The sequence below is a fragment of the Staurois parvus genome, unplaced genomic scaffold (assembly GCF_062004578.1).
Source record: "Staurois parvus isolate SC_StPar_1 unplaced genomic scaffold, SC_StPar_1.0 ptg001812l, whole genome shotgun sequence".
In the NCBI taxonomy this organism is placed as follows: domain Eukaryota; kingdom Metazoa; phylum Chordata; class Amphibia; order Anura; family Ranidae; genus Staurois; species Staurois parvus.
This window is the reverse complement of record NW_028319608.1, coordinates 1-27,980: the sequence shown is the minus strand read 5'-3', so window position 1 is coordinate 27,980 and position 27,980 is coordinate 1. Positions and strand designations below refer to the sequence as shown.

The window sequence follows — 27,980 nt, the reverse complement described above, 5'->3', positions numbered from 1 at the left end:
CAGTGGTGCCTACAGTTACAAGTGGAGCTCCAGTGTCTCCCCCCCCCACCCCAAAAAAAAAAAAAAAATTAAAAAAGTCAGCAGCTACAAATCCTGTAGCTGCTGAATTTTAATATAAAGACACTTACCTGTCCAGGGATCCAGTGATGTCCTCATCCAAGCAGGTTCTTCAAATGGGTGCAGGAGCCGCGTCTTTGGTAAGGGAAACTGGTAGCCGGTTTTCACAGTTGGTTGGCTACTGGTCCTGCAGTCTTCTGGGACCTGTGTGTGTCCCAGAAGGCTGCATGAGGAAGGGCCGAAAGAATGACGCAACAATCTTACCTGGAAGTGGGAGCGGGTACTTGTCAAAACCAGGTACCCGCTCCCCTTCAAAAAGTGCCAAATGGGGCGATGCCATACTGGGAAAAATATAAAAAGTGTTTCTCCCATGGGTAGGACACCAGGCCATTTTTTATTATTTTACTAAGGAGGAGCTCACTATATAACAAGACAGTGTGCGGAAAGGCGCCATTTTGTTGTAGTCCTCCAAGGGTTTGATGTGCCAGTATTGAACCCAGCCAGCACCTGCAAACATTGTGGCCAGTTAGTTGGGAAAACAGATTTGGAAGGAGGAAAGGCCGAAAGAATGACGCAACAATCTTACCCGGAAGTGGGAGTAGGTACTTGTCAAAACCAGGTACCCGCTCCTCTCCAAAAAGTGCCAAATGGGGCGATGCCACACTGGGAAAAATATAAAAAGTGGTTCTCCCATGGGTAGGACACCAGGCCATTTTTTATTATTTTACTAAGGAGGAGCTCACTATATAACAAGACAGTGTGCGGAAAGGCGCCATTTTGTTGTAGTCCTCAAAGTGATGTGCCAGTATTGAAACCAGCCAGCACCTGCAAACATTGTGGCCAGTTAGTTGAGATAAGATTTGGGCATTTGAGAAGTCAAATTTATTATTTCAAGTCCATTAGTTGCTTCTAAACAAAAAGAGAACAATTCAAGGAAAACCTCAATACAAGTAAAAAAAAAAAAAATATTACAAAAAGGATTGGCATGTAGTCTTTGACATTGCAAACGCTGCCATTGGTGTGTGTTGTGTATAGTTATGGTGGCCTGGCAGCAATGTGTGGGCTGGTTGGGGGGAGATATCGGGAATACATTGTGTACAGGTAGTATCAGCCTGGGAAGCCAAGCTTCTACTATATTAGGAGAACAGCCCACACACTGGCCTACAGCCTGCAAAATCCTTCAATGTTTACACAGAACCTGTAGATAAGGACCCTCTCCAGCACTGGAATGCAGGATGATGGTGGGTTAAGGCAGAAGCTTGAAGATCACATTCCAAAGATACTTGGAATTCAAATACAAGACCACATCTTCCAATGGACTCCATGTTGTCCATCTTTAGGGCTCCATAAACATCGTCCCGCAGTGTCATCTCATTCAGTCTATGCCGCTCAGTCTTTGCGTTCAGCGCCGGCGCTCAGTCTGTGGTGGAGCGGCGATACCAGAAGCGGGCTCGAAAGTCGTCGCTGCAGGTCATGAAGCCGGGGTTGGTGGGAGAGTGAACGATGCAGCGCACGATGTTGTTGTGACCCAACGAGAGGAGGTTGCGGCGTTCGGCCGTTCTCGAGTCCCAGCAGCACAGGCTGATCGTCCGTTCGTCTGGGAGAAGGACGTAGTCTTCGGTGTGGTTGAATACGGCCTGAGTCCGGTGAACTTGGCGTCCGCTCAGCCCGGCGCCTGCATGGGGAGAATATTATTATTATACAGTATTTATATAGCGCTGTACATTATAGTGGGGGACAGAACATGAGACAATACAGTAACAATACAATACATGAGGGGATTGAGGGCCCTGATCCTGGGAGCTTACAATCTAGGAGGGAGGGGATAGTGGTACAGGAGGAAGTGGCTGTGGGGGATGGAGTAGTAGGAGGAGTGGAGGAGATCGGCTGTTAGGTGAGGGCGGGGTGCGCCTAAAGGTGAGGAGGATAGGTGACAGACTGATGGATTGGGGTAGTGAGTTCCAGAGGATGGGGGAAGTCCTGGAGAAGTCCTGCAGTCAGGCGTGGGAGGTGGAGACCAGGGAACTAGAAAGTAGGAGGTCTTGTGAGGAGCGAAGATTACAGGTAGGGAATAGAAACGGTTCACCAAGGAAATCTCCAACAAGACAAGTGTGGTGGCTCAGTAGTTAGTTACAAAGCTTTGAAGTGGCTGTAAACCTTTCCATATACCCAGTGAAGTGGCTGGCCTCAGATGATACACAGAGATGAAACAAATCCTCCTACTTGAGTTGTACCTGTTTATCTTTAGCACTCGCTCTTCACCAGTTAACCATTGGATGCAGGTCATGGTAACCTCAGGAGGAGCCCTAGTTGAGAAAGGCTACCCTAGACCTTGCCTTGACCTTACCATGATCAAAAAAAGCCGCAGTCTGACGCTGAAGACCCAATTACAGCCCACAGTTGAAGCCTGCCTGAGCCAGAGGTTGTAAATTCTTACATGTCCTGACTGAAGTGACTGGCCTCAGGTGATACACAGGGATGAAACAAATCCTCCTACATAAGTTGTACCTCTTTACCAGTAGTCCTCTTCTCCACAGAGTCCAGAATCCGCACAGTACTTCTGAATCATACATACAACCCACTGAGCCTTCCACCTCATTTCCCTGACAAGGGACAGCCCCTAATATACAGGCACTACACATAGACTTCCATTGCTAATCCTCAACTCGTTGTTCCCCCCTGCTGGTCAAAGGAGGCTCTGGCACCCCAATTCACCTCTTCACGCCGGCTGAATGCAAATGTGTGGCCTCTCGGCTGCTGGGTCTAGACGCTGAGCGGCAGCACATTTGCATTCTATTAAAAAAGGACATATGTGCCGAGAGCGTGCGCCCTGCGTGCCTCCCGCACACATGTCTGGTACTCACGGAAAGGTCCCGATCTCTTTCGATCGGGACCTTCCCCAATCATGTGACCGCCGTGACGACGGGTCACGGCGGTCGCATGACCCTAAACCCTGCCCCGCCTCTCGGCTTCTGAAACTTTTAAAGGGCCGGGAGGCTCCGGCGCAAAGGGGTTAAAGTGGTTGTAAAGGCTAAAGGATTTTTTTTTTTACCAAACTGCATTCCCTGCATCAAGGTAAAAAACCTTTTATGTGTAGCTCCTCCCCACCCCCCTACATACTTACCTGAGCCCCAGCTCGATCCATCACTGTGCCCAAGAGCACCTTTCTCTCTCCCTCTTCACTGGACTGGAAGCCATTGGCTGCTGCTGCTCCCAATCAAATCCAGTGACAAAGGGGTGGGGGTGTTGAGTTTATAGACACGCACTGTGCAGCTCGGGATCAAGCCTACACGAGTGCCCCCATAGCAAGTGGCTTGCTATGGAACAATCAGAAGGCAGGAGGGGTCAGGTGCGCCAGTGGGGGACCCCAGGAAAGGAGGATTGGGTGTGCTCTGTGCAAAGCCATTACACAGAGCAGGTACTCGTGTTATATTATGTTTGGTATTAAAAAAACAAAACAAAACATAAACAAAGAAAAACACAACCTTTACAATCACGTTAAAATGGGGTTTAAAGGCCAAGTCCACCTTTATAGAAAAATAATAAATACACATATCTGCAGAAAAAAGTGCAATTATTTTTTTTTTTGCATGGTAGCCTGCAAAGCGTTGCAGCCGTGATCAGTGGATCGCGGGTGCAGTGTCAGGCTCCTGCAGAATCCTCCTACAGCCCTCTATCTGTATTGTGGTACAGACTAGAAAGCTGCAGTGAGCGCCAATGGACTTTCAGAGATTAGTCCTGCACTGCCGGACCATTTCTGTGGGACAGAAGAACCCCCCCTACACTGTCACAGGGAGGTAGGTGATGGGGTGTCCAATTAGCACTGCGTTCCACGTTGAATACAAGTGTACAACGTAAAATGGTGAAAAGGTGGCATTAGCTTTTAAATGGCAATTCACAAATAGCTGCAGGAGAGCAGATTGTAGGATGTGGCCATCAGCTGCAAAATTTGGTGACCCAACGGCATCCTGGGAGTAGGCTCTGAGGAAGAGGTCCAACCTCGAAATGCGTCAGCCACCAGAGGTCTACAGTCCCCCACCAGACCACCTTCAGGGGTTTTGGACCACATTGCATCCTTTGTGACATGCTCTCTATTTGATTTTTATTTCTCTTTTGAGTATTTTACTTTTTATCAATAAATCTCATTTTTATAAAGGTCATGCACTAGGCCCGTGCGCCCTCTTTTGTCTCTTCATATACAGTTCCCTTTGGATTTCCTGGTCCGCTGAGGGCATTCTTTTCATACACAAGTGGGGATATTGACATTGTGGAGTCCATTGTCCAGCGCAGGAGCTCAGGGGTTCGGTTGCTTTTTTTTCTTCTTACCATCCTGGGAGTAGGCCTGGGCTCCTCTGTGCATCCTCCACAACTCACAGAGGGAATGACACCACAAGTATTTCTTTATCAGGCTTTGTGCTGCGGTTTTCCAAATAGTAATGAGTAGGCTTCATCATGATTCAGACAGTATGGTGGCTTCTGGGACAAGCACCAAGCCGGGGTTCGGGGTTCATTTCCCACCATGACCATCTGAGTCATGGAATTTATAGACACGCCCTGTGTGTGGGTGTCACCAAGAGGCTTCTATTTCTCCCCACAACTTAGTTAACCACCTCCCGTCCGGCCGTTGTATATAAACGGGAGTGCAGGGTCGGGTGTCCTTTATAAACGGCCTCCCCGCCCCCTGCTTGTGTGCGCTCCCTGGGAGTGTGCAGCACTGCGTCCCAGTGCCCGCTGTGTCCTCCGGATACAGTGGAACACCGATCGTCGTAAGGGACCTCTGTGTGAGGTCCCGATCATGTGATCACTGATTGGCCAATCAGTGATCACATGCAGAGTAGTAAATAAGATGTCACTTCTGACATCATTGCTTACTACGTGTGAAATCTGTGAATGATCACAAAGATCACATGGTACAGGGCTATTCACAACAGCCTTGTACCATGTGACAAGCTGTGACCAATCATAGCTCACACAGTAGTTCTCAATGGCTGCAAGAATGCAGCCAGAGAGAAGGAGAAATGATTGCTTTTACAGCCTTGATGGGTGTAAAACAATCAGTGTAAAAAAAAAAAAAATTCTTCATCACCCCCCCACAAGTAGTACAGTGTCACCATGGTGATGCTGTACTACTAGGGTGACAGTATGTAAAAAAAGACAAAAAAAAAAAAAAAAAAATAATGAAAAAACTAATTAAAAAATGTAAAAACAAAGTTTAAAAATTATAATTTTTGGTTATAAACTAATTTTTTTTTTTACTAAAAAGAGAACAGAATACATTTTGGCCAAGATTTATGATGAAATATTATTTATTTGCCAAATGTTATAAGGAAAACACTTTTTTTTCAAAATTTTTGGACTTTTTCATTTACATAGCAAAGAAAAAAAATCCCAGCGGTGAATAAATACCACCAAAATAAAGCTTTATCTGTCTCAAAAAAATGCTAGAAAAATGTCACATGGGTACAGTGTTGCATGACTGCGCAATTGTCATTCAAAGTGTGATAGCGCTGAAAGCTGAAAATTAGCCTGGACAGGAGGGGGTGAAAGTGTCCGGACTGGAAGGGGGGGGGGGGGGGGGAGTTTCCGGACTGGAAGGGGGTGAAAGCGTCCGGACTGGAAGGGGGTGAAAGCGTCCGGACTGGAAGGGGGGGAAAGCGTCTGGACTGGAAGGGGGGGGGGAAGCGTCCGGACTGGAAGGGGGGGGGAAGCGTCCGGACTGGAAGGAGGGGAAAGCGCGTCCGGACTGAAAGGGGGGGGGAGTTTCCGGACTGGAAGGGGGGGAAAGCGTCCGGACTGAAAGGGGGGGGGGGGAGTTTCCGGACTGGAAGGGGGTGAAAGTGTCCGGACTTAAAGTGGTTAAAGCAGAACTTCGCTCAAAAAGTAAAGTCCGGCTAGCTCGCCCCCCCCCCCTCCGTCCCTCCCTCCCTCCCCTAAACCTGCTTGTAAGCAGATTATTTTTTCTGGCCTTTGGCATTACCTTACCTGTATACTTAACCAGCATCCTTCCTGTGGAGATCTCCCACAACTTGGCCACAGAGTCCTTCCCGCTGGATAGGATGTACTTGGAGTTTTTGGAGAAGATGGCGGAGCACACCTCCGCCCCGTCATGGGCCTTCTCCCACGTGTTGACGCAGCGGTTGGACACGCCGTCCCACAGCTTGATGCAGCCGTCCTTGCTGCAAGTGACGTAAGTGTTGGCGGTGGGGTTATAGTTGACGGAGCAGATGGCGTCTGTGTGCTGATCCTGAGGGTTGCAGGAGACGAAGCACTGGAAGGTATTGATGTCGTAAAGGCGTAGGGTTGGGTGTTGGGTGCCGACAATGATGTAGTCTCCAGACGGGTGGAACGAAATCGAACGCAACATCTCTGCTTCCTGGGAAAAAATTAAAGGGGGAGCGTAAAGATTTCTACACACAAATATAATGTAGTAATACTTCCATGAGCACTTGCTTTTATTGAGCCATTTATTTATTTCAGGTACTTATAGTGCCATCAATTTACTCAGCACTTTACATACATACATTGTACATTCACATCAGTCCCTAACCCTCAAGGGGGGTACAATCTAAGGTCCCTGACCCTCAAGGGGCGTACAATCTAAGGTCCCTCACCCTCAAGGGGCGTACAATCTAAGGTCCCTAACCCTCAAGGGGCGTACAATCTAAGGTCCCTGACCCTCAAGGGGCGTACAATCTAAGGTCCCTGACCCTCAAGGGGTGTACAATCTAAGGTCCCTAACTCACATTCATACATACACATACTGGGGCCAATTTAGATAGGGGCCAATTAACCTACCAGCATGTCTTTGGAGTGTGGGAGGAAACCGGAGTACCCGGAGGAAACCCGCACAGGGAGAACATGCAAACTCAAGGCAGTTGGTGCCGTGGTTGGGATTCGAAACCAATGACCCGAGTACTGCCAGGTGGAAGTGCTAACCACTTAGCCGCTGTGATTTATGCCCTGATCTCCAGAAGTAAGGCAGCTAAGGAGATAGAATCATGTCCCTTCTGACTGATACCCAAGTATTGGAGGAGACAGGAGGTGCCGAAAATAAAAGACTGGGCGGATCAAATATGTAAATTGGAGGAACTTTATCATTTGAATGAAGATAAGATGGACAGTCACCATACAAGATGGAACAAATGGGAGGAATTCAAAAAGTCAAGGCTAGCCTTGGAGGTTATGGGGGATTAACATAGAATAATATGGAAACATATTTTGTTCTTTTATAGGGATTACGATCTCCAGAAATGAACAGGAAAATGGAGCGCAGAAGGGGTCAGGGATTGGATGGGTGGGGGGAGGGGTGGTATATAGGTAGGGGGAGGAGGGGAAGGGATGAAACGATAAATGTTTTAATAAAATGCTGAGGTTTTAATGAGTATGTTTGTATAACTTGTTTATCTGAAAAATTAATAAATATTTAAAAAAAAAAAAAAGAAAAGAGGAATCATGTCCCTTCTGTAGTTGCTACCTACTACCAGAAACCTCTCTGCTGTACAACACAGCGCCTGAAAGCGAAGGCTAATCATTTTAGGCCTGAAGATTACACAAAACCCCCAAACATTATATATTCTCTGAAAGCAGACACCCTAGAGAATAAAAAAAAGTGGTAGTTCCAATGTTTTTATGTCACATGATATTACTGCAAAGATCGAGGAAATTCTAAGCCTATAAAAACTTTTACCGAAAAACAAAAAAAAACCCATACCACTAAAATGAATTTTAGGGCAAACGCAATAAATTACCCGAATTGTTGGTAACATATAAAAGACGAGGTTGCGCCGAGTGAATAGATATCCAACATATCAAATCTTAACCACTTGCCCTCCTGAGGATTCCTCCCCCCCTTCCTGCCCAGGTGTTACTTTGACAATTGCGTGGTCATGCAACGCTGCACCCAAATGAAATTTACGTCCTTTTCCCCCCACAAATTGAGCTTTCTTTTGGTGGTATTTGATCGCTTGTGCGCTTTTTATTTTTTGCACTATTAAAAAAAAAAAAGTGACAATTTTGACAACCTATTGTCACAGCCCAGATGAAGGGGGGGGGGGGTGTATTTTCCCTGAAATCTGTTGGCTTTTCACCTGGGAACGGTTGACTTAAATCAGGGGTAAGCAACCTGAGGCTCTCCAGCTGTTGCAGGACTACAAGTTCCATCATGCCTCTGCAAGTCATAGCTGTAACTGTCAGTTTTGTAATGTTGCAATGCCTCTTGGGAAATGTAGTTCCACAACAGCTAGAGAGCTGCAGGTTGCCTACCCCTGACTTACATAAACTTCTTGACCCCCGGTTCACATCTATGTGGCCATGCGGGACGCGTTTTGCACGGGCACAAGAGCCCAGTCATTTGAATGGACTCCCATGCCCCGGGACACGCAGGGAAGAAGTCCCGGCACTTCTTTGGAAAACGCAGCCGAGGTCCCCAGTACGGTTGCGTTTCGCAGTGCGGGCGGCGTGCCAGTCGAACTAATGGCACCCGCCCTCGTGTCCGCATTCCTCTGCGTGGCTGCACAGATTTTTTTTCGGATCCGCAGCGGCACCACCCGCACAGATGTGAACCTAGGGTAAATGTAGCCTTAGCTGTGATAACCCTTTACACCGAGTGCGCCTCTACAACCATCCACAGGAATCTTAGAGTGGAGTGCCTTTTCTGTCGCTTGCAGAGAGGCAGCAGCCAGAGACCCCAATAGGGCTCACCTACCCCACACCTTCAGTGCTTACAAGCACCCTTGAAGGACGACGCAGGTCAGATCGCTTCCATCAACACCAGACCACAGACTGTCTCTCACCTGTATGTACTTAAAGGCTCTTTTGGCTGACGGTTTGGAGTAATCGAAGAGTTTCAAGGTGTAATCTTTGGATCCCGAAGCCAAGATCTGCTCAGTTGGGTGGAACGCCAGACATGTGACCTCATCCACATGGTCGTACAAAGTCCGGATGACAGGATGGTTCTCCATGTTCTGTTGGGCGGTCTCGTTCATCATCACCTATGAATAGGCGGAGGTAAAATAAATTTGGTTTAATTCTGTGACTGCGGAGTGTTGGGAATTCTAGAGAACTTTCTGCATACTCATCTATATAGCAGTTACCTCTATAGGCATTGCGCTCTTGGCCAACATCCTCTCAGTGTCCAGGATCTTGATGGAGGCATCAGCAGAGCCAGTCGCGATCAGCTGACCATCCCGGCTGTAGGTGGCCACGCGGCAGGGACCCTTGTGGGAGGTGACATAGCACGTCTCATACTCTGAGGCCTCCGGTGACATGGTCTGTACATCTGCATCAAACTCCAGGTCAATACCGGTTCCAGGGGCCACCGTATCTGAACGGCCTATGGCGTACTGCACAGCGCTGTCGTCGTTTTCCATACCTGAAGGTGACAGACACAATTGGTTGCCGTCTTTTTACTGGCAGCAGAGTGGACGGCTGTGCGCAGATCCCGCCGTTTACTCACCCACTTTGATGAGGTGGAGGAGCTGCTCAGACGGGGCGCACACGGAAGTCATTTTGATCTCATTGATGAGCCCGTTGGCGATGTTCATGTGTCCGTCATAGAGGAGCTGGCTGATGATCAGCTTGTAGAGCTGATGGCGATCTTTCAGCGTGATCTTGTACCTGTACATCGTGGCAAGAGAGGGACTGCAATCTGAAAAAGAAATGTACATTCTGTTACACCCAACAATGAGAAGCTCAGGCAAAAGGGTGAACGCACTGAAGTGATCCCGCCAGGAGCCATCGCCTGTACTGGGCCAATCATCTGCGGCCAATGCATGCCCATACGATGCACATGTATATATGCAGGTGCAGGGCGGGGAATGCCTGGGCCTCCTATGTATGTTGACGAGTACCCATGACAGGTTCCCCAGCTTGCATGTCCACTGGAAGTCCATGGCTGTAGGGGTGGGGGTATGGATAAGAGGATGGAAATCTAAATAAAAAGGTCTCATTGCACTGAGGAGGACATCTCTGGATTGGGCAACTGAAAATCCAGCACTATAGTGCCCCAAGATGGCGGGTCTCCTGCCAACCCCCTCCTGTGAATACATCAGCCTCTGGATCGAGAGAGGACCCCCCCCCCCGCTGCTGGACATCCAATAGGAAGTGTCCATGTCATGCAGGCGCTGAAGTGAATACTTCTGAATTCGACAACCATGAATCCAGCACTGCAATGTTTCCCAAGATGGCCAGTCCCTTGTTACTGTCCCCCTCCTGCGATGACACTGAACTTTTATGGATCCAGTGGGAACCCCTCCACTGCTAGAAGTCCAATAGAAAGTATCCATGTCATGCAGGCACTGAGGAGGACACCTCTGGATTGGGCAACCCCTGTCATCCCCTTCCTGTGAAGACTTCATCTCCTGGATCCAGGGAGGACGCCACTTGGCATCCAATAGGAAGTGTCCATGTCATGCAGACACTGAGGAGGACACCTCTGGATTGGGCAACCCCTGTCATCCCCTCCTGTGAAGACTTTGTCTCCTGGATCCAAGGAGGACGCCACTTGACATCCAGTAGGAAGTGTCCATGTCATGCAGGCACTGAGGAGGACACCTCTGGATTGGCAACCCCTGCCAACCCCCTCCTGTGAAGAAGACTTAATGTCCTGGATCCAGGGAGGATGCCACTTGACATCCAATAGGAAGAGTCCATGTCATGCAGGCACTAAGGTGGACACCTCTGGATTGGGCAACCCCTGCCAACCCCCTCCTGTGAAGAAGACTTAATGTCCTGGATCCAGGGAGGATGCCACTTGACATCCAATAGGAAGTGTCCATGTCATGCAGGCACTAAGGTGGACACCTCTGGATTGGGCAACCCCTGCCATCCCCCTCCTGTGAAGACTTTGTCTCCTGGACCCAGGAAGGACGCCGCTTGCCATCCAATAGGAAGTGTCCATGTCATATAGGCACCTCTGGATTGGGCAACTGAAAATCCAGCACTATAGTGCCCCAAGATTGTCGTTCCTCTGCCACCCCCCTCCTATTAAGACGCTGTACTCTGGATCCAGAGGACCCCCCCCCCCCCTTCTACTGCTGGACATCCAAGCAGAAGTGTCCATGTCATGCAGGCACTGAGGTGGACACCCCTGGATTCAGCAACCACAAATCCAGCACCTCAATGCCCCCCAAGATCTCAGATTCCCTGCCACTACCCCCCCACCCCCAGAGAGGACCCTGCTCTGCTGGTGGGCAACCAATCAGAAGTGTGCAGGCATTGAGGTGGACACCCCTGGATTTAGCAACCACAAATCCAGCACCGCAATGCCCAAACAAGATCCCTGATCCCCCTGCTGTGAAGACGGTGACCTCTGGATCCAGAGAGGACCCTTTCCCACCACTGGACATCCAATAGGAAGTGTCCATGTCATGCAGGCACTTAAGTGGACACCCAAAGAAAGCCTCAAGCGGGAAGTGAAGATATAGATCTCTCGTTTGTTCTGCAGTGAAATCATACAGCGTTGTCACCCTGGGGGTAGTCATAGACAGGCCATACACTACACAATCTGATTGTACAATCTCCTTTAGATTTACCCAAACTATGAGTACAAACCTAAACATGCCATTCCATTGTATCCAATCAGGAAGGCCCTGCCACTACATAGCTAATGGAAGATCCACAAGGAGATTGTACAATGTCATTGCATAGTGTATGGTCAGCTATAAACAATGCCATCCTCCCACTACGAACAGGAAACCCGATTATCTCCCATTATTATTGAACAAACCCCTCCATACCTCCTCAGGACCTCACGCGGAAGAAATCTCACCTCTGTGTACACCGGGGGGTCGGTTGTGGGTTCGCAGATGGCGGTTAGAAGGTAGAATGAACGAAAGTGACGTCACCAAAACGCGCCGAAAACGGCTACAGCTGTCGCATGTCCTATTTTTTCCGCCAGCAACAACGCATGCGCGCCTCACACTGTCCCATCCGCTGTTTGTGGTAACCTGCGCTTGCGCGTTCTCTGTCCCCTCCGGCTGGCGTCCTGACGTTAGACGCGGTAGGCGGACCCCCTCCAACGGTTTTGCTGCCGGCAGCCAATAGGAAGCCTGCAACTCGCTCGTCTCGGCGAATCAGCGCGCAAAGCGGTTTAAAGCTCTATATAAGCGGGCGGTTTGAACTGCCGAAGGCGTCGGGCCGACTGTGGATGGTGTGAGGACGGAGTACTGCCGGACTGAGGCGGAGAGTGGGCCTGGAGGTGGTTGTCATAGCGACTGTGGTGTGCGGGGTTAGGGCCGAGACTGGGAAGGCTTCTGCTGTGTAAGTGGAGGGGGCGGTTATCCCCATAGGCCTGATCTGCGTCTCCGGGAGGTCTGATTACCCCCCCCCCCTAGGCCTCAGTGGGGGCTTGTGGTTACCATAGGTTTCCCCTTCATGGGTGGCAGGTTGCCTAGTAACAGTCCCTGGTGGTGGTCTGGTGTCCCCTGTAGGCCTCATCTGCTGGAGGTCTGCTAATCCTATAAGCCCCTGAGAGGTGCCATTCTATCCCCCTTAGGGTTCAAATTCATAGGTGGGGGATGGGCTGCTGCACATGTAGGCCCCAAGAAGGGGGGCATTGGCCCCCCTATTCCTTTGCCCACGCTGGCGCCCCCCTCCTCTACCCCCTTGCCCACGCTGGCGCCCCCCTCCTCTACCCCCTTGCCCACGCTGGCGCCCCCCTCCTCTACCCCCTTGCCCACGCTGGCACACCCCCTTGCCCATGCTGGCGCACCCCCTCTAACCCCTTGCCCATGCTGGTGCCCCCTCCCCATGCCCACGCTAGCCCCCCATTGCCCATGCTAGCTGCCCCCCCTAACCCCTTGCCCACATGCTGCACCCCCACCAAGCCTGAACTATTCCTAACTTTTTTAATTTGGGTGGAGCAAGGGAAGGTTATAACCCCCGTCATGTTTTTTTTTTTTCTTGTATTCCATTTTGGCGTTTTCCTGTCACTTCCCGTCACATAGCCAAAACAGGAAGTGAATGGCTATCCCTGACATCCCCCCCCCCCCCCCCCCCCCCCCCGTCAAGAGCCAGTGTTCCCATTTGTGATTTCCTTTATTACTCTTCTGGGGATGACCCCAAATTTAGCATTTTCTTCTTTTTGCTTTCAATGATAATGTTAACCAGGACAAATAGAAGAGTGGATTTCTGTAACGGAGCCACAGACAGCAATAAAGACCTGACAGGGTCTAATCCCTCCCCACTCCGTCCAAAAAAAGCATTTTAACGCCATTATTATATAGTGCCAACAGTTCATGCAGTGCCTTGCACTATAAAGAGACAGTACAGTTACAATGCAATAAAAAAAATGAAAAGGGCCCTGATCCTAAAAGCTTACAATCTAATAGGGAGGGGCTAGTGCTGCGGAGGGTTATAAATGTGTGGGACGAGCTGATGGAAGTGTTAAACGTTATGTCTGGAGGTTTGATGGGTTCTCCTGAAGAAATTAGTTTTCAGCGATCGATTTAAGGCTGCCGGAGTAAGGGATAAGCAGGCAGATCGAGGAAGAGAGTTCCAGAGAATGGGAGAGGCTCTGGTGAAGTCCTGGAGACTAGCATGGGAGGGTACAAAGGATCTACAGAGCAGGAGATCATGAGTGGAGAGAACTGTTTGGGCAGTATTTGTAGACAAGATTGGTGACATGGCGTGTGGTAGCGTAACCCTGTAACGTTCAACTGCATGGGTATGATTTATCTGGTGTCCCTGTAGGCCCCTGAGGGCTGTTCCCATAAGCCTTTACTTCATATTTGGAGGGGTGGTTTGGTGTCCCTGTAGGCCCCTGGGGGTTGTTCCCATAAGCCTTTACTTCATGGGTGGGGGGTGGTTTGGTGTCCTTGTAGGCCCTTTGGGGTTATTCCCATAAGCCTTCATAGGTGAGGGGTTGTTTGGTGTCCCTGTAGGCCCCTGGGGTTGGTTCCCATAAGCCTTTACTTCATAGGTGGGGGGGTGGTTTGGTGTCTCTGTAGGCTCCTGGGGGTTGTTCCCATAAGCCTTTACTTCATGGGTGGGGGGTGGTTTGGTGTCTCTGTAGGCCTCTGAGGGTTGTTCCCATAAGCCTTTACTTCATAGGTGAGGGGTTGTTTGGTGTCCCTGTAGGCCCCTGGGGTTGGTTCCCATAAGCCTTTACTTCATATGCGGGGGGGGTTGTTTGGTGTCCCTGCAGGTCCCTTGGGGAGAGGGGGGTTTGTCAAAACCATAAACGTTAATTTTATGGGTGGGGGTGGTCTGGTGTCCCTGTAGGCCCCTGGGTGGGGGATTTGTTAACCCTGTAAGTTTTAACTTCATGCATATGCAGTGGTCTGTTGCCTCTTGATGGGGGGGGAATTCTCTTAAACCATAACTTCATGGGGGGGTGGGGGACTTGTTACCTCCATAAGCCTTAACTTCATAGTGGTGTCCCAGTTGGCCCCCAGGGGAATGATTGTCCTCAAGCCCTAACCTCATAGATTGGGGTGGTCTGGCGCTCGTGAAGATTCAATATCCAGGAGGTGGTTTGGGGTCCCTAGGTGGCAGTGTGGTCCCCCTTTCCCCAGACGACTTATAACCAGGAGGTGGTCTGTTGCCCCTGTAGGCCTCACCTTCATGACTGGTCACATTTCCATCTGTCAGTGGGGCTGTTCAGCTGAGAGGGATGAGTGTCTGGAGGAGATGCTGTAGTATGGAGAAGGTGGGCAGGCCAGGGGCAGAAAGGCTCCAATGTGGAGTACTAATCAGTAAGCCTGAGAGCTAGCAATCATCTCCTTCATGTAATGTGCCACATATATAATGGAGAGAGTGCTGAAGGTAGGTGGACAGGGAAAGGGGTCAGAGGTGCCCCAGTAAAGAGCGGAGGAGGGTGCAACAAAGCTGGGTGTGGAGTGACCCCAAGAGCTAGCAATCCATCTTTATGTGGCCATGTACTTAGGATAAGATCACCTTTCAGAGCATGTTCCATAGATAACTCAGGTGTCACATGTTCCACACCTGCCAGTGACAGCAGATTTGGGTTCTGGTTCCCGCCTTCGCTGTCACATTTTGAAAATGGCTGGGCTCCGCCCACACGGGCGCTTTGTACATTTAGAGGTCTGTAAATGGGGGAACTGCAAGTACCAATGCGGCTGACAGCTTGTAGATCTCAGTAGACTGCGGGGTCTCTGAGTGCTATTAGTTTGTTCAGAAAGCTGCAGGACTTTCCTGCAGGATCCTTGCATTGCAACCCCCCTGATCTAATGACCACTGGTGCAGTGCTTTGCACACCTCTGAGGGGAGAAAATAAATACTTTTTTTGTTTGTGCAAAAATGTGTATTCCGTCTTACCAGACAGTGAACTCATCCTCTGAGATAGAGGGAATGCTGGAGATATAGAGCTTTGGGGGGGAGTGACCCTAATCTAGTAATCTCCTCTGTTCAGTATCGCTCTGTACATAAGATGGCGGGTAATGCTGGAGGTATGTTGCAAGATTTAGAATCTGAGGGACTCAAATATAGATCTGCGGGGCGCACAAAAGTAGGGGGGGGGGGTGACATAAATGTAAGATTCGAGTAGCTGAGATGTGATCTGTAGAAATGACGTAGATTTAGCTTCATTCCATGTTAATAGGATGGGTTCAGGATTCAGTCAGACATATGGTCACCAATTAGCATCTGAAAGGACAGAGCATCCTCTAGGCGGGAGGTGACACCTAGATGCCAATAAAACCTTGTCGCCTATGTAGCCAGACTGTCACCTTCTTGAAATCAAAGAACTCTAGACATTTCGGCTTCGAAAGCAGCAGGAGACCAGGAGAGGGCTCCAATGTCTGTCCAGCTCTAACTTACATACACAGATCAAAGGAATATATTTCAATACAGGAGGGTGAAAGGGGCAGCGAGGGACACAACTTGGGACCGAGGGACAGGTAAGTGGCTGTTTTTTTTGTTTGTTTTTAAGTCAGCAGCTACAGTTTTTGTAGCTGCTGACTTTTTTTTGACAGGTGAGTGGCGCTCTGCTTTAATCTGTATTCTATCTATCTAGGGGCAGCTATGTACAACAGCCTAGGGTTGGGGCTCAATATAGAGCAGCGAAGGGGTCAGTCCCAAGGACTAGGAATCGCCTCATCCATTTATCATGCTAGTGAAGAGAAGATGAGGTCAGTACCTGAGGTATGCAGGCTAGCTAGGGGTTAGAGGGGCTATAATATAAAACTTCAGGAGGGGGGGCTACAGAGCTGGGAGGAGTGTGACCCCCATACCTTGCTATCTCATCTGTCTAATGGGCCCATATACAAAGGGGGTGGGGGTTGGCTTTGATGCTAGTGGTATGTGGGCAGCTCAGGGACACTGATAGAGCAGCAGTGGGGAGGGGCAGTAAAACTGGCAGCGAAATGGTATGAAGGCAGTTAAGGGTTCAGAGGGACCCCAGTATGGAGTTGGCGGACACTTGAAACCATTGGGATGGCTGTTGCCTAATCTGTGTAGTGTGCCTATAAATGTAAGGTGGGGGGTCAATGCTAGATGTATGTAGGCAGCCCTACATACAGGTAAGAGCTGACTGGGGTGTGTGCCCAAGAGCTGACTGGGGTGTGACCCCAAGAGCTGGCAGTTTCTTCATAATGGGGAAGGGGATAAGCAGTTCAGGAGCAGGTGTGACCCCAAGAGCTAGCAGTCCTCATCAATGCAGTGGATGTTAGAATCCAGGAGTGTGGGACTTTGAAGGGGGCATTGTACATTCAGATGGTTGGCACCCAAATCCTACGATGGTATTGAAGGCAGGGTCTCTGGGCTGGCCAGACACTTTTCTTTCATTGACTCTACTTTCAGGGAGGCACCCCAATTCTGGGTCACCCATGTGTATTGATTTGGAGTTCTTCCTTAGCCCAGTTGTCTGGGGAGGATTTATTTACAATGGTTACCTTTGCTGAGTCATTTCTGAAATTCCCTGGCACGATTTCTTCGAGAAATGCTTTTACAACAAGCATGAAAGAGAATTCAGGTCTGCCGTCTTGTTCTGGTCGTTGGAGTTAGAGGAGCCATATATGAACATGAGATGGAAAACCAGTTGGATTTTTTTTCTTGGGCTCCCCTTATGCTTGCCCCCAGGACTTCTCCCGAGCTTCTCCCATCCTATGGAACTCTCTACCCCAACCTCTCTGGCTGTCTCCTAATCTATCCACCTTTAGACAATCCTTGAAAACCTTTCTCTTTAAAGAAGTCTATCCTGCTTTCTAGTAAACCGCCATTTATTTCCTCCATCTCCCCCCCCCCCCCCCCCCCCACCCCCCCCCCCCACCAACAGCTGTTACCTGCTGTATATACTGTGCTGCTACATACAAATATGGAGGTGAAGTTTTCCCAGCTGCTTATGACCAGAGTTGGGCTCATTCTCATCCTCTGGTTTGTCTTATATCTGTACTTTGTCTAATGGTCCTTCTTTTCCTAGGAGAGAATGGAGCCCTGCACAGCGAAGAAGAGTCATCCTGTTGTGCCCGGCCCTAATGCTAAGGTAAAGGGACAAGTCTGATCATTTTATTAATTGGGGGAGGTGGGGGAGGGGACACAGGAAAGCTCTAACAGGTCTGTCTTGTCCTACTTCCACGTTTTCTATTGCAGTAAAATAGGCCTGGGTTCAATGCCATGATCAGCAAAGGGATCATCGCAGGCCTCCATACTGATAACTGGATCTGTGCCAAACTGAACCTGGCGTGCAGGATGTTAACTAGCAGACAGATCATATCCCTCTGTGTAGTGAACACAATCCATAGGCCTACACTCACCGGCTGCTTTATTAGGTACACCAAGAAAATCTCCCCTGCCCCATTACACCACCAGCCTGAAGCGGTGGAGCAAGACAGGATGGATCCATGCTTTGTTTACACCAAATTCTGACCCTACCATCTGAATGTCGGAGCAACAATTGCTGCTCACTGGATCTTTTCTCCTTGTCGGACCATTCTCTGTAAACCCTAGAGATGGTTATGCGTGAAAATCCCAGTACATCAGCAGTCTTTGAAATACTGAGACTGGCCCGTCGGGCACAGACAACCATGCCACGTTCAAAGTCCCTTAAATCCCCTTTCTTCATTCTGATGCTTTGAATTTCAGCAAGTTGTCTTCACCATGTCTAGATGCCTAAATGCATTGCGTTTCTGCCATGTGATTGGCTGGTTAGCAATTTGGGTTACCAAGCCATTGAACAGGTGTACCTAATAAAGTGGCCAGTGAGGTATGTTCCCGGGTTTTAACCTCTTGGCTCTCTGCTGAGCTGGGGTGGGCAGAGGAAGCAGCTCAGCTCTCCTGTTCCAAATGTAGGTTCTGGTGCAGATATGGTGTAGAAAATGGAGCAGAAAACTTAACCTCTTGGTGCCGGCCAAACGCAAATGTGCAGCCTCCCGGTGTCTGGCCCTAGATGCCGAGCAGCCGCACATTTGCGGTCTATTAAAAAAAACATAGCCCTGCGCGCTCCCAGCACACAAGTTCGGTACTCATGGAAAGGTCCCGCTCTCTTTCGATCTGGACTTTTCCCGATCATGTGACTGCAAATCATGGTGGTCACATGACCCTAAAACCCCACCCTGCCTGTGGCTTCTGGAACCCTTAAAGGGCCTTGAGATGCCTGCACCAAGGAGTTAACAAAGGGGCTTCTGCCCCTTCAATCAGAATCGGTTCTGTGATGGGAGTGACTTTTGGGGGTGGGGGGACCCCTGTCTCAGCTCATGTTCCTCTTATGTGTAAGCCACCCTGTGCCTGTTAGGGGTACAGGGTAGAATGTCCATTCACTGCCAGGTGCTGCATCCCATTAATTATGGGATTCATGTGTTCCTGTATTGTCTAATGCCAGGTGGTGGTTCTATTGTGTCTTGGTTTGGTGGGGGGTGTTCCCAGCAGCCCTTCCCACGATGGGTCGGCATGCTGTTTCCCGTTCCTGGTTGTATTTCCCCACCCTGTGTTTATCTTGTTTGTGTTAAAAAAAAGCAGTTCTACTTCGTGTCTTAAGAAGAGTCTGGTGCTGTCCATTTCCTGTATGGTCAGCGGTGGTGTCTGTGGATAATGTTCGGACAGGGAAGCGGGAGTCTAACAGAAATACCCTAGCGCAGTCGGGGTCCGGTTCTGTTACAGGTTCTCTTCAGCTTAGAAGGTTTTATACCCGCATCGGTCTTAGGGCTTGTTCACACTTGACTGTTTTACTAACGCTTGCCAAATGCCCCTATAGCGTTTGGCAAGCGTTGGTCCGGGGTTTGCAGAGCATTTTTTAACGCTCTGCAAACGCTGCTTGCATGGTTTAGCGGCGGTTGCTAGACGTTTGCCAAGCATTAAAAACGCCCCACTAACGGCTATAATGAAGTTTAAATGGTGTTACCGCACCGCAAACGCCGGCCGGGTGTTTGCGTAGCGGCACCATAGACTAGAATGAGGCTTCAACGCCTTCTGACTGGACCAGAGGCGTCCGTTTTGACGCGACGCTAACGCTCCCGTTAGAACAGCACCATGTGCTGCAATGTGCAGAATTGTCCGAGGCGTTTGGGAAGCGGTAAAAACGCCTCTCTGCCGCCTGCACACAACGCTTGTGTGAACGTAGCCTTAAAGTGATTATAAACTTTTATTACTTTTTATTTTTTATTAAAGTGGTTATAAAGGGTGAAAGTTTTTTTTTTTTTTTTTTTTTTTTTTTTTTCCTACCTTAACGCATTCTGTGCATGAAGGTGAAAAAGATTCAGTGTGCTGCTCCCCTCACAGCCCCCTCAATACTTGGCGTAGTCCGATCTTCATCAAGTCATGTGCACTGTAGTCTCAGCTCTCTTGGTTCTCTCTCTCCTCTTTGGCTGAGACACAGCAGAAAGAGCCATTGGGTCCCACTACTGTGCCCCCACAGGAGGTAGCTTGTGCTGGGGGATACTTATCAGGGAGGGCACAAGCATTGGCAGGGGACCTGAAGAGGGGCACAGAGCAGCCCCAATTCTTTCATATGTGTACCTGCAAAAAGTCTGAAGTCTTCTAGCAGGCTTTAATTTTCTGGCTAAAGTTCCCCTAAAGTATACATTTTTTTGTTTAACCCCTTCGCTCCGGTGCTTCCTGGCCCTTTAAGGGTTTCAGAAGGCGGGGTTTAGGGTCATGTGACCGCTGTGACATGCGGTCACATGATCGGGAAAGGTCCCAAGCGAAAGATCAGGACCTTTCCGTGAGTACCGGACATGTGTGCTGGGAGCGTGCATGGCACTCGTTCTCAGCACGTTTTTTTTTTATTAGAATGCAAATGTGCGGCCACTCGGCGTCTAGGCCCAGATGCTGGGAGGATGCACATTTGCGTTCGGCCGGCACCAAGAGGTTAAGGGTGATCTTGTATGAACGTATAGGATGAGCTTGTTGCAGCCCCCCCCCAGTCCCCAAATAAAAGCTTGCAGACTAATGTAATACGGAATAAAACCTCCTCTCCATTCACGGCACTTTCTAGCAGCTCACTGTAGATCCGGGTGAAATCACTGTGCGATCTTGGAGGTTGATCACAAATCTCACAGATGCTCCTGCTAACATGCATTTGGAAGATTTGGCTTTTTCAGCCTTCCCGGGTTCCTGTGGTCTGTTGAATGGAACATTGCTTTCTGGAACGTGATTTACTGTCTTTGCTTTTTGTTAATGAGTGCTGGAAGCCAACTATTTAGTAAAATCTCCTTCTGCAGTAGGAGGTATGTAGATGAAGCTGTTGATGGTATTTTTTTATTTATTTAGAGTTTTCCTTCTGTGGCTGATGGCCCCAAACGGATCCCAATGACACAACCACAGCAGCAGAGACAGATCAGCCAGGTGAAGCCGCCGGCGACAGCGCTTGGTGCGAAGAGAGTGCCGTATTCCTCTAATGTTCCACAAAGAGTCCTTTCCCAGAAACCCCTTGTAACCAATCAAAAACAAGTACCTCCACCAGCAGCCAATCAGGCTCAACCGAAGCCCTTACCACAGGTCCAGCCTGCATCCCGCACACAACCAACTGATGAAAACAAAGACCCATATAGTACTGCAGGTGAGTGTGCAGCTGGGAAATTGGCAATATAATGTGTATATCATGTGGATACTTTCATGCTGACGTCTTTTTCAGCTCCTCCTGCAGAGAAGAAAGTTGCTGCAGAGCCAAGCCAACCAGCATCCTCCACTACAAAGGAAGAGGGTAAAAAGTGAGTGTTTATGGGTTTGTTGGGCTTTTGGGTTTTCAGTTGAACACATGTTTAACCGCTAGCCTACCGGGCACTTATACCCCCTTCCTGCCCAGGCCAATTTCCAGCACTGCACTGATGGGCGCCTGGTAGGTGGCACTGATGGGCGCCTGGTAGGTGGCACTGATGGGCGCCTGGTAGGTGGCACTGATGGGCGCCTGGTAGGTGGCACTGATGGGCGCCTGGTAGGTGGCACTGATGGGCGCCTGGTAGGTGGCACTGATGGGCGCCTGGTAGGTGGCACTGATGGGCGCCTGGTAGGTGGCACTGATGGGCGCCTGGTAGGTGGCACTGATGGGCGCCTGGTAGGTGGCACGTATGGGCACGGAGAGCTGGCACGTATGGGCACGGAGAGCTGGCACGTATGGGCACGGAGAGCTGGCACTTTTATTACAGAAGCATCAAAAACAACATGATACGTGTAATCGGGGTACATCTCACCCTGTACTGCGACGCAGCGCACCACATAGCAATACAGTTCAAGCATACAATAAATACATTCAGAAATAAATACATTTGCTCAGCGGTATGATGCCTGACGTGATGTGCAGAGGATGAATCCCCAGACCGCCACGTCATGCATGACGCCGCTTACCCCAAAAACCATAGCATCCTGATACACAGTACTAAGTCATGCAATAAACGAAAGCGAAAATCCGAAAATCACAGTTTACAATAGGCATCGGGTGTGTGTGTGTGTGTGTGTGTGTGTGTGGGGGGGGGGGGGGGGGACGGAGAGCTGGCACTGCTGGGGCTACACATCAGTGCTCTGATGATCTGTGTACATGTCCCCTCCAAGGAATGCCAATTACCGGCTCTCCTCTGTCAGCGTGACAGCTCGTGGGGAGAGAAATGACGATAACCGACATTTCCCTGTTTACAAGTGATCAGCTGTGATTGGACACAGCTGATCACATGACATCTTCGGCTTTTCTGTGGATCGGTGATCCGTTGTGTCCGAGGAAACGGCGCACCACCTATTTCCGTGCTCTGGGAGCCACGCATGCGCGGTTAGAATGGGAGGACGTCATATGACGTCCTCCCAGAATGAGACAACCGCCTTGCATCTGTCATATTACTATATGGCGGGCAGGAGGCAGTTAAAAGGGATAATAAAGAGCACCTGTACTGGGGGAGCTGTGCTAAGGTTATACTGACACAGGCGGTTATCCTTTTTCCATCTCAGTGAATCTTTTTGCATTTTCCGACATCTTGTTATCATTCACCGGGAAGTTATAAGTGAAAATAGAATTGGATAAAATAAAAAGTGTCTGTCTTCATTTCAGGCTGCAAAGCAGCAAAATGACTATTTTAAAGGGGGCGGGGTTTCTTTTCTATACCCGCTACACCTGAATACTCATCCTGTCATGGTTTTTACATTACTCAAACCTTGCGTGGGTTTTTGGGAATTTTGACCGACTTTCAATCCTGTGTTCTTTCCACTGCGTTTTCGTTCCTTTTTACTTTGCTCTTTTGTCCCTACAGGAAGCAGTGGTGCCTGGAGGACTTTGAGATTGGCCGTCCTTTAGGAAAAGGAAAGTTTGGCAATGTGTACTTGGCCAGGGAGAAGCAGAGCAAATTCATCCTGGCATTGAAGGTTCTCTTTAAATCCCAGTTGGAAAAAGCTAATGTGGAGCATCAGCTTCGCCGGGAGGTGGAGATCCAATCGCACTTGAGGTTAGTTTCTTGATAAAGATTTCCGCTGCTGTCCATACATGGGAGTGTCGGCAGTAGCGACTAATAACACGGTATTGGCTATAGGGGAATGGACAAATGACACGTACCCCAAACATGAGTTCTCGAAGGCATATTTATTACAGGTACTTATATAGTGCTGTCAATTTACGCAGCGCTTTACATATATATTGCACATTCACACCAGTCCCTAACCCTCAAGGGGCGTACAATCTAAGGGCCCTGACCCTCGGGGGGCGGACAGTCTAAGGGCCCTGACCCTCGGGGGGCGGACAGTCTAAGGGCCCTGACCCTCGGGGGGCGGACAGTCTAAGGGCCCTGACCCTCGGGGGGCGGACAGTCTAAGGGCCCTGACCCTCGGGGGGCGGACAGTCTAAGGGCCCTGACCCTCGGGGGGCGGACAGTCTAAGGGCCCTGACTCATTCATACATACACATACTAGGGACAATTTAGACAGGATCCAATTCACCTACCAGCATGTCTTTGGAGTATGGGAGGAAGCCGGAGGAAACCAATGCAGGCACAGGAAGAACATGCAAACTCCAGGCAGGTGGTGCCGTGGCTGGGAATCACTCCACTCCTTTCTGCCTAATGCCTTTGACATTTGACATCAGGGTATCTCAACCTTCTTACCTTTGCGGGGAACCCATGGCCAAAAATTCTAATCTCGGGGAACCCTTGAAATATTCCGTTCGTCAAGCTCACGGAACATTGGTATCATCAGTGAGTTGTTGGCTTAGTGTAGCGACAATTATTTTTAGAAATGGCAGTAAAGAATAGATAATTCGTATTTAATGTCAAACCTGTGCTTGCTTTTGTCTGCACAGATGCTTTATTCCGGGTCGAACTTGAGTTTAGCAGTGTACAGGGGGTTTTCAGAGAAGATCAGTGGGGGCAGCAGGGCATTAAGGAGAGGCCGCAGGGTACAGAAATCGCTTTTTCCAACTCGTGAAGGGAAACTGCTGCGACATGTCGTGGAGCGCTGTTCCTGCTAACGCCTCTCTTGTCCATCTCATGTAATGTCCTATACGCACTTGGGACAGGTGCATGGGTGAAGCTGGTGAGGAACAGCAGAGGTGCTTGTTGCTTCCCTGCGCCAGTCTGCATGTTGGGAAGATGTGGGGACGGTCTCCCTGCGCCGCCCTGCATGTGGGGGACGGTCTCCGTGCGCCGCCCTGCATGTGGGGGACGGTCTCCGTGCGCCGCCCTGCATGTGGGGGACGGTCTCCGTGCGCCGCCCTGCATGTGGGGGACGGTCTCCGTGCGCCGCCCTGCATGTGGGGGACGGTCTCCGTGCGCCGCCCTGCATGTGGGGGGCGGTCTCCGTGCGCCGCCCTGCATGTGGGGGGCGGTCTCCGTGCGCCGCCCTGCATGTGGGGGGCGGTCTCCGTGCGCCGCCCTGCATGTGGGGGGCGGTCTCCGTGCGCCGCGCTGCATGTGGGGGGCGGTCTCCGTGCGCCGCGCTGCATGTGGGGGGGCGGTCTCCGTGCGCCGCGCTGCATGTGGGGGGCGGTCTCCGTGCGCCGCGCTGCATGTGGGGGGCGGTCTCCGTGCGCCGCGCTGCATGTGGGGGGCGGTCTCCGTGCGCCGCGCTGCATGTGGGGGGCGGTCTCCGTGCGCCGCGCTGCATGTGGGGGGCGGTCTCCGTGCGCCGCGCTGCATGTGGGGGGCGGTCTCCGTGCGCCGCGCTGCATGTGGGGGGCGGTCTCCGTGCGCCGCGCTGCATGTGGGGGGCGGTCTCCGTGCGCCGCGCTGCATGTGGGGGGCGGTCTCCGTGCGCCGCGCTGCATGTGGGGGGCGGTCTATGTACTATGTATTGGATTATGCTTTGTGGCATAAACTGGTTATCTATAGGGACACTGGACACCAGGCTGACTATCTAGGGCATGTTTTCAGGGACTGCACGGCCATCACTTGAGTTTTATCTTGAAGGGGGTCCAACTTATTTTGCCCACGGGTCCACTGAATTAAAAAGTCAGTCTCCAACTTGCAGCTAGCTGCACTGGAGCCAATTGACCGTTTGTATTTTGAGGAGTTCTGTGTACCAGAGTGTTACCTACCTCCCCAGGTGGGGGGGGTCCTATCACTCTACATCAGGCTGCCCTCGGATGCCTTCAGATAAAGGCTTGTATAGTATCCATTTCACAATACCTGTCCTCTCCTCTGGATTAGAATAGTTCCCAATGGGGTTAGTATTTAGAACTTTTTCTCAGGTATTGCAGTGTGTCCTTGCTAGGGAGATTCATCCTTTGTCCTGATGAGCATGAAAACTGGAGGTGACTGCAAATCCATAGTTATCACCAGGATGGGTGCAAGTTTGTAAGGGGACATTAGGTGTGTGCAGTGACAGCTCCCCATTGGGACAGGGTGGTGAAATGATTTTTGTTTGACATTCATCTTGGAGATGGGACCTTTTTTGTTTGTTTACTTTGCTGTGTTTGTTTGCTTTGCTGTGTTTGTTTGCTTTGCTGTGTTTGTTTGCTTTGCTGTGTTTGTTTGCTTTGCTGTGTTTGTTTGCTTTGCTGTGTTTGTTTGCTTTGCTGTGTTTGTTTGCTTTGCTGTGTTTGTTTGCTTTGCTGTGTTTGTTTGCTTTGCTGTGTTTGCTTTGCTGTGTTTGCTTTGCTGTGTTTACTTTGCTGTGTTTACTTTGCTGTGTTTACTTTGCTGTGTTTACTTTGCTGTGTTTACTTTGCTGTGTTTACTTTGCTGTGTTTACTTTGCTGTGTTTACTTTGCTGTGTTTACTTTGCTGTGTTTACTTTGCTGTGTTTACTTTGCTGTGTTTACTTTGCTGTGTTTACTTTGCTGTGTTTACTTTGCTGTGTTTACTTTGCTGTGTTTGTTTTTACTTTTACACTTGTCTCTCCCGCAGACATCCAAACATTCTTCGGCTGTACGGGTATTTCCATGATGCCACTAGAGTCTACCTTATCCTGGACTATGCTCCACGAGGCGAGCTGTTCCGGGAGCTGCAGCGATGTACGCGGTTTGATGACCAACGAACTGCTACTGTAAGTGTATTGCCGTACTGATCCTGACACACCCGGGGGGGTGGGGGGTTCTTCTTTTTGCCGTCTTACCGACTTTGGCTCTTTGCAGTACATCACAGAACTAGCTGACGCTCTATTGTATTGCCATGCCAAGAAGGTGATACATCGGGACATCAAACCAGAGAACCTGCTGCTTGGTGCTAATGGGGAACTAAAAATAGCAGATTTTGGCTGGTCTGTGCACGCCCCGTCATCTCGGTAAGACAAACTTGTAATTTTACGACCTGTTGGCTCTCATGAATGTTGCCCATGTATGGTCACTCTTGCATGGGGTGTGCGTGTGGGGTTTTTTTTTTTTTTTTGACTTGTACCATAATTTTCAGCTTGGTCCAGTTGCTGTATCATTGCTATATCATCTTATATATCTTGTTCCAGAATATTCTCCATAGTTTGTATATGAATTTCACATGAGAGATTTTTTGAAGGGAAGGTTAGCCCTCTAGTGTCTGTATACACTGTGGATGTGTGTGGTGGGAGGGGGGGGTGTCTGTACACACTGTGGATGTGTGTGGTGGGAGGGGGGGGGGGGGGGTGTCTGTATACACTGTGGATGTGTGTGGTGGGAGGGGGGGGGGGGGGTGTCTGTATACACTGTGGATGTGTGTGGTGGGAGGGGGGGGGGGGTGTCTGTATACACTGTGGATGTGTGTGGTGGGAGGGGGGGGGGGGTGTCTGTATACACTATGGATGTGTGTGGTGGGAGGGGGGGGGGGTGGTGTCTGTATACACTATGGATGTGTGTGGTGGGAGGGGGGGGGGGGGGTGTCTGTATACACTATGGATGTGTGTGGTGGGAGGGGGGGGGGGGGGTGTCTGTATACACTATGGATGTGTGTGGTGGGAGGGGGGGGGGGGTGTCTGTATACACTATGGATGTGTGTGGTGGGAGGGGGGGGGGGGGTGTCTGTATACACTATGGATGTGTGTGGTGGGAGGGGGGGGGGGTGTCTGTATACACTATGGATGTGTGTGGTGGGAGGGGGGGGGGGGTGTCTGTATACACTATGGATATGTGTGTGGTGGGAGGGGGGGGGGGGGTCTGTATACACTATGGATATGTGTGTGGTGGGTGGGAGGGGGGGGGTGTCTGTATACACTGTGGATGTGTGTGGTGTGAGGGGGGGGGGAGTGGTGTGTATACACTGTGGATGTGTGTGGTGGGAGGGGGGGGGAGTGGTGTGTATACACTGTGGATGTGTGTGGTGGGAGGGGGGGGGGGGTGGTGTGTATACACTGTGGATGTGTGTGGTGGGAGGGGGGGGGGGGTGTATACACTGTGGATGTGTGTGGTGGGAGGGGGGGGGGGTGTCTGTATACACTGTGGATTACTTATTGGCAGGGTAAACCTTTTCTTGGATGTATCAGTTGGCCGATTTTTTTTTCTGTAATCGGTGTGGCAGTCAATCATTGCCTTTTCCTTCTCAGGAGGACCACGTTGTGTGGCACACTGGACTATTTACCTCCAGAGATGATCGAGGGTAGAATGCATGATGAGAAGGTGGACCTGTGGAGCCTTGGTGTTCTGTGCTATGAATTTCTAGTGGGCAAACCTCCGTTTGAGACGGACACACACCAGGAAACTTATAGAAGGATCTCCAAGGTAAGGAGCTGCTGGGCTGAGACTGCGCTTTTTCATTGGCTTAGGTGAAAATTTAAATTCTGAAACTCTGGAATATTTTGGTGGGTGAGGGAGCTGAACAGTCTGCCTCCTGGACTTCATGTACTTAAAGCGGAGCTCCACTCACCTGTCATAAAATTAGGTCAGCAGCTACAAAAACTGCCACTTACCTGCCCCTCGGTCCCGTGGTGTCTCCCCCGCAGCCCGTTTCACCGGCCGTCCTGTATTCCAGGAGGCCGGCATCTTCAGTGGTGGGACCCGGCTGTGATAGCTTGCGGCTTCATGAATGGTCCTGTAGTCTTTTAGGACCTGTCACGTGTCCCAAAAGACTACAAGGAGGGAGGGAGGACACCTTCCGTTTCTGATCACCTAGGCCAGGGGTAGGCAACCGGCGGCTCTCCAGCTGTTGCAGGACTACAAG

General features: G+C 50.2%; 2 protein-coding genes across 4 annotated transcripts in view; one reads left to right on the top strand and one right to left on the bottom strand.

Annotated features, from left to right (window-relative positions):
• Positions 1 to 27,604, top strand: part of AURKA (aurora kinase A) — a 127,813-nt gene extending 100,209 nt beyond the window's left edge. Inside the window, exons 1-8 of one of the 3 annotated variants that reach the window (XM_089664013.1) lie at positions 12,116 to 12,253; positions 17,435 to 17,497; positions 20,719 to 21,007; positions 21,083 to 21,158; positions 22,683 to 22,874; positions 25,764 to 25,902; positions 25,991 to 26,139; positions 27,367 to 27,604. In XM_089664013.1, the coding sequence (XP_089520139.1) occupies positions 17,441 to 17,497; positions 20,719 to 21,007; positions 21,083 to 21,158; positions 22,683 to 22,874; positions 25,764 to 25,902; positions 25,991 to 26,139; positions 27,367 to 27,589 (1,125 nt within the window). In that variant the 5' untranslated portion in view covers positions 12,116 to 12,253; positions 17,435 to 17,440 and the 3' untranslated portion in view covers positions 27,590 to 27,604. Of the gene's footprint in view, positions 1 to 12,115; positions 12,316 to 17,434; positions 17,498 to 20,718; positions 21,008 to 21,082; positions 21,159 to 22,682; positions 22,875 to 25,763; positions 25,903 to 25,990; positions 26,140 to 27,366 lie in introns of those variants that run through there. The other 2 variants (XM_089664012.1, XM_089664011.1) reach the window with 2 other exon arrangements.
• On the bottom strand, positions 923 to 11,983 carry CSTF1 (cleavage stimulation factor subunit 1). Its single transcript, XM_089664016.1, has 6 exons — positions 11,825 to 11,983; positions 9,512 to 9,703; positions 9,150 to 9,427; positions 8,850 to 9,047; positions 6,040 to 6,430; positions 923 to 1,732 (listed from the first exon to the last, which is right to left on the bottom strand). Exons 2-6 carry the CDS (start codon positions 9,678 to 9,680, stop codon positions 1,473 to 1,475), a joined length of 1,296 nt encoding a protein of 431 aa, XP_089520142.1. The 5' UTR covers positions 9,681 to 9,703; positions 11,825 to 11,983; the 3' UTR covers positions 923 to 1,472.
• Positions 27,605 to 27,980: the final 376 nt, after the last annotated feature.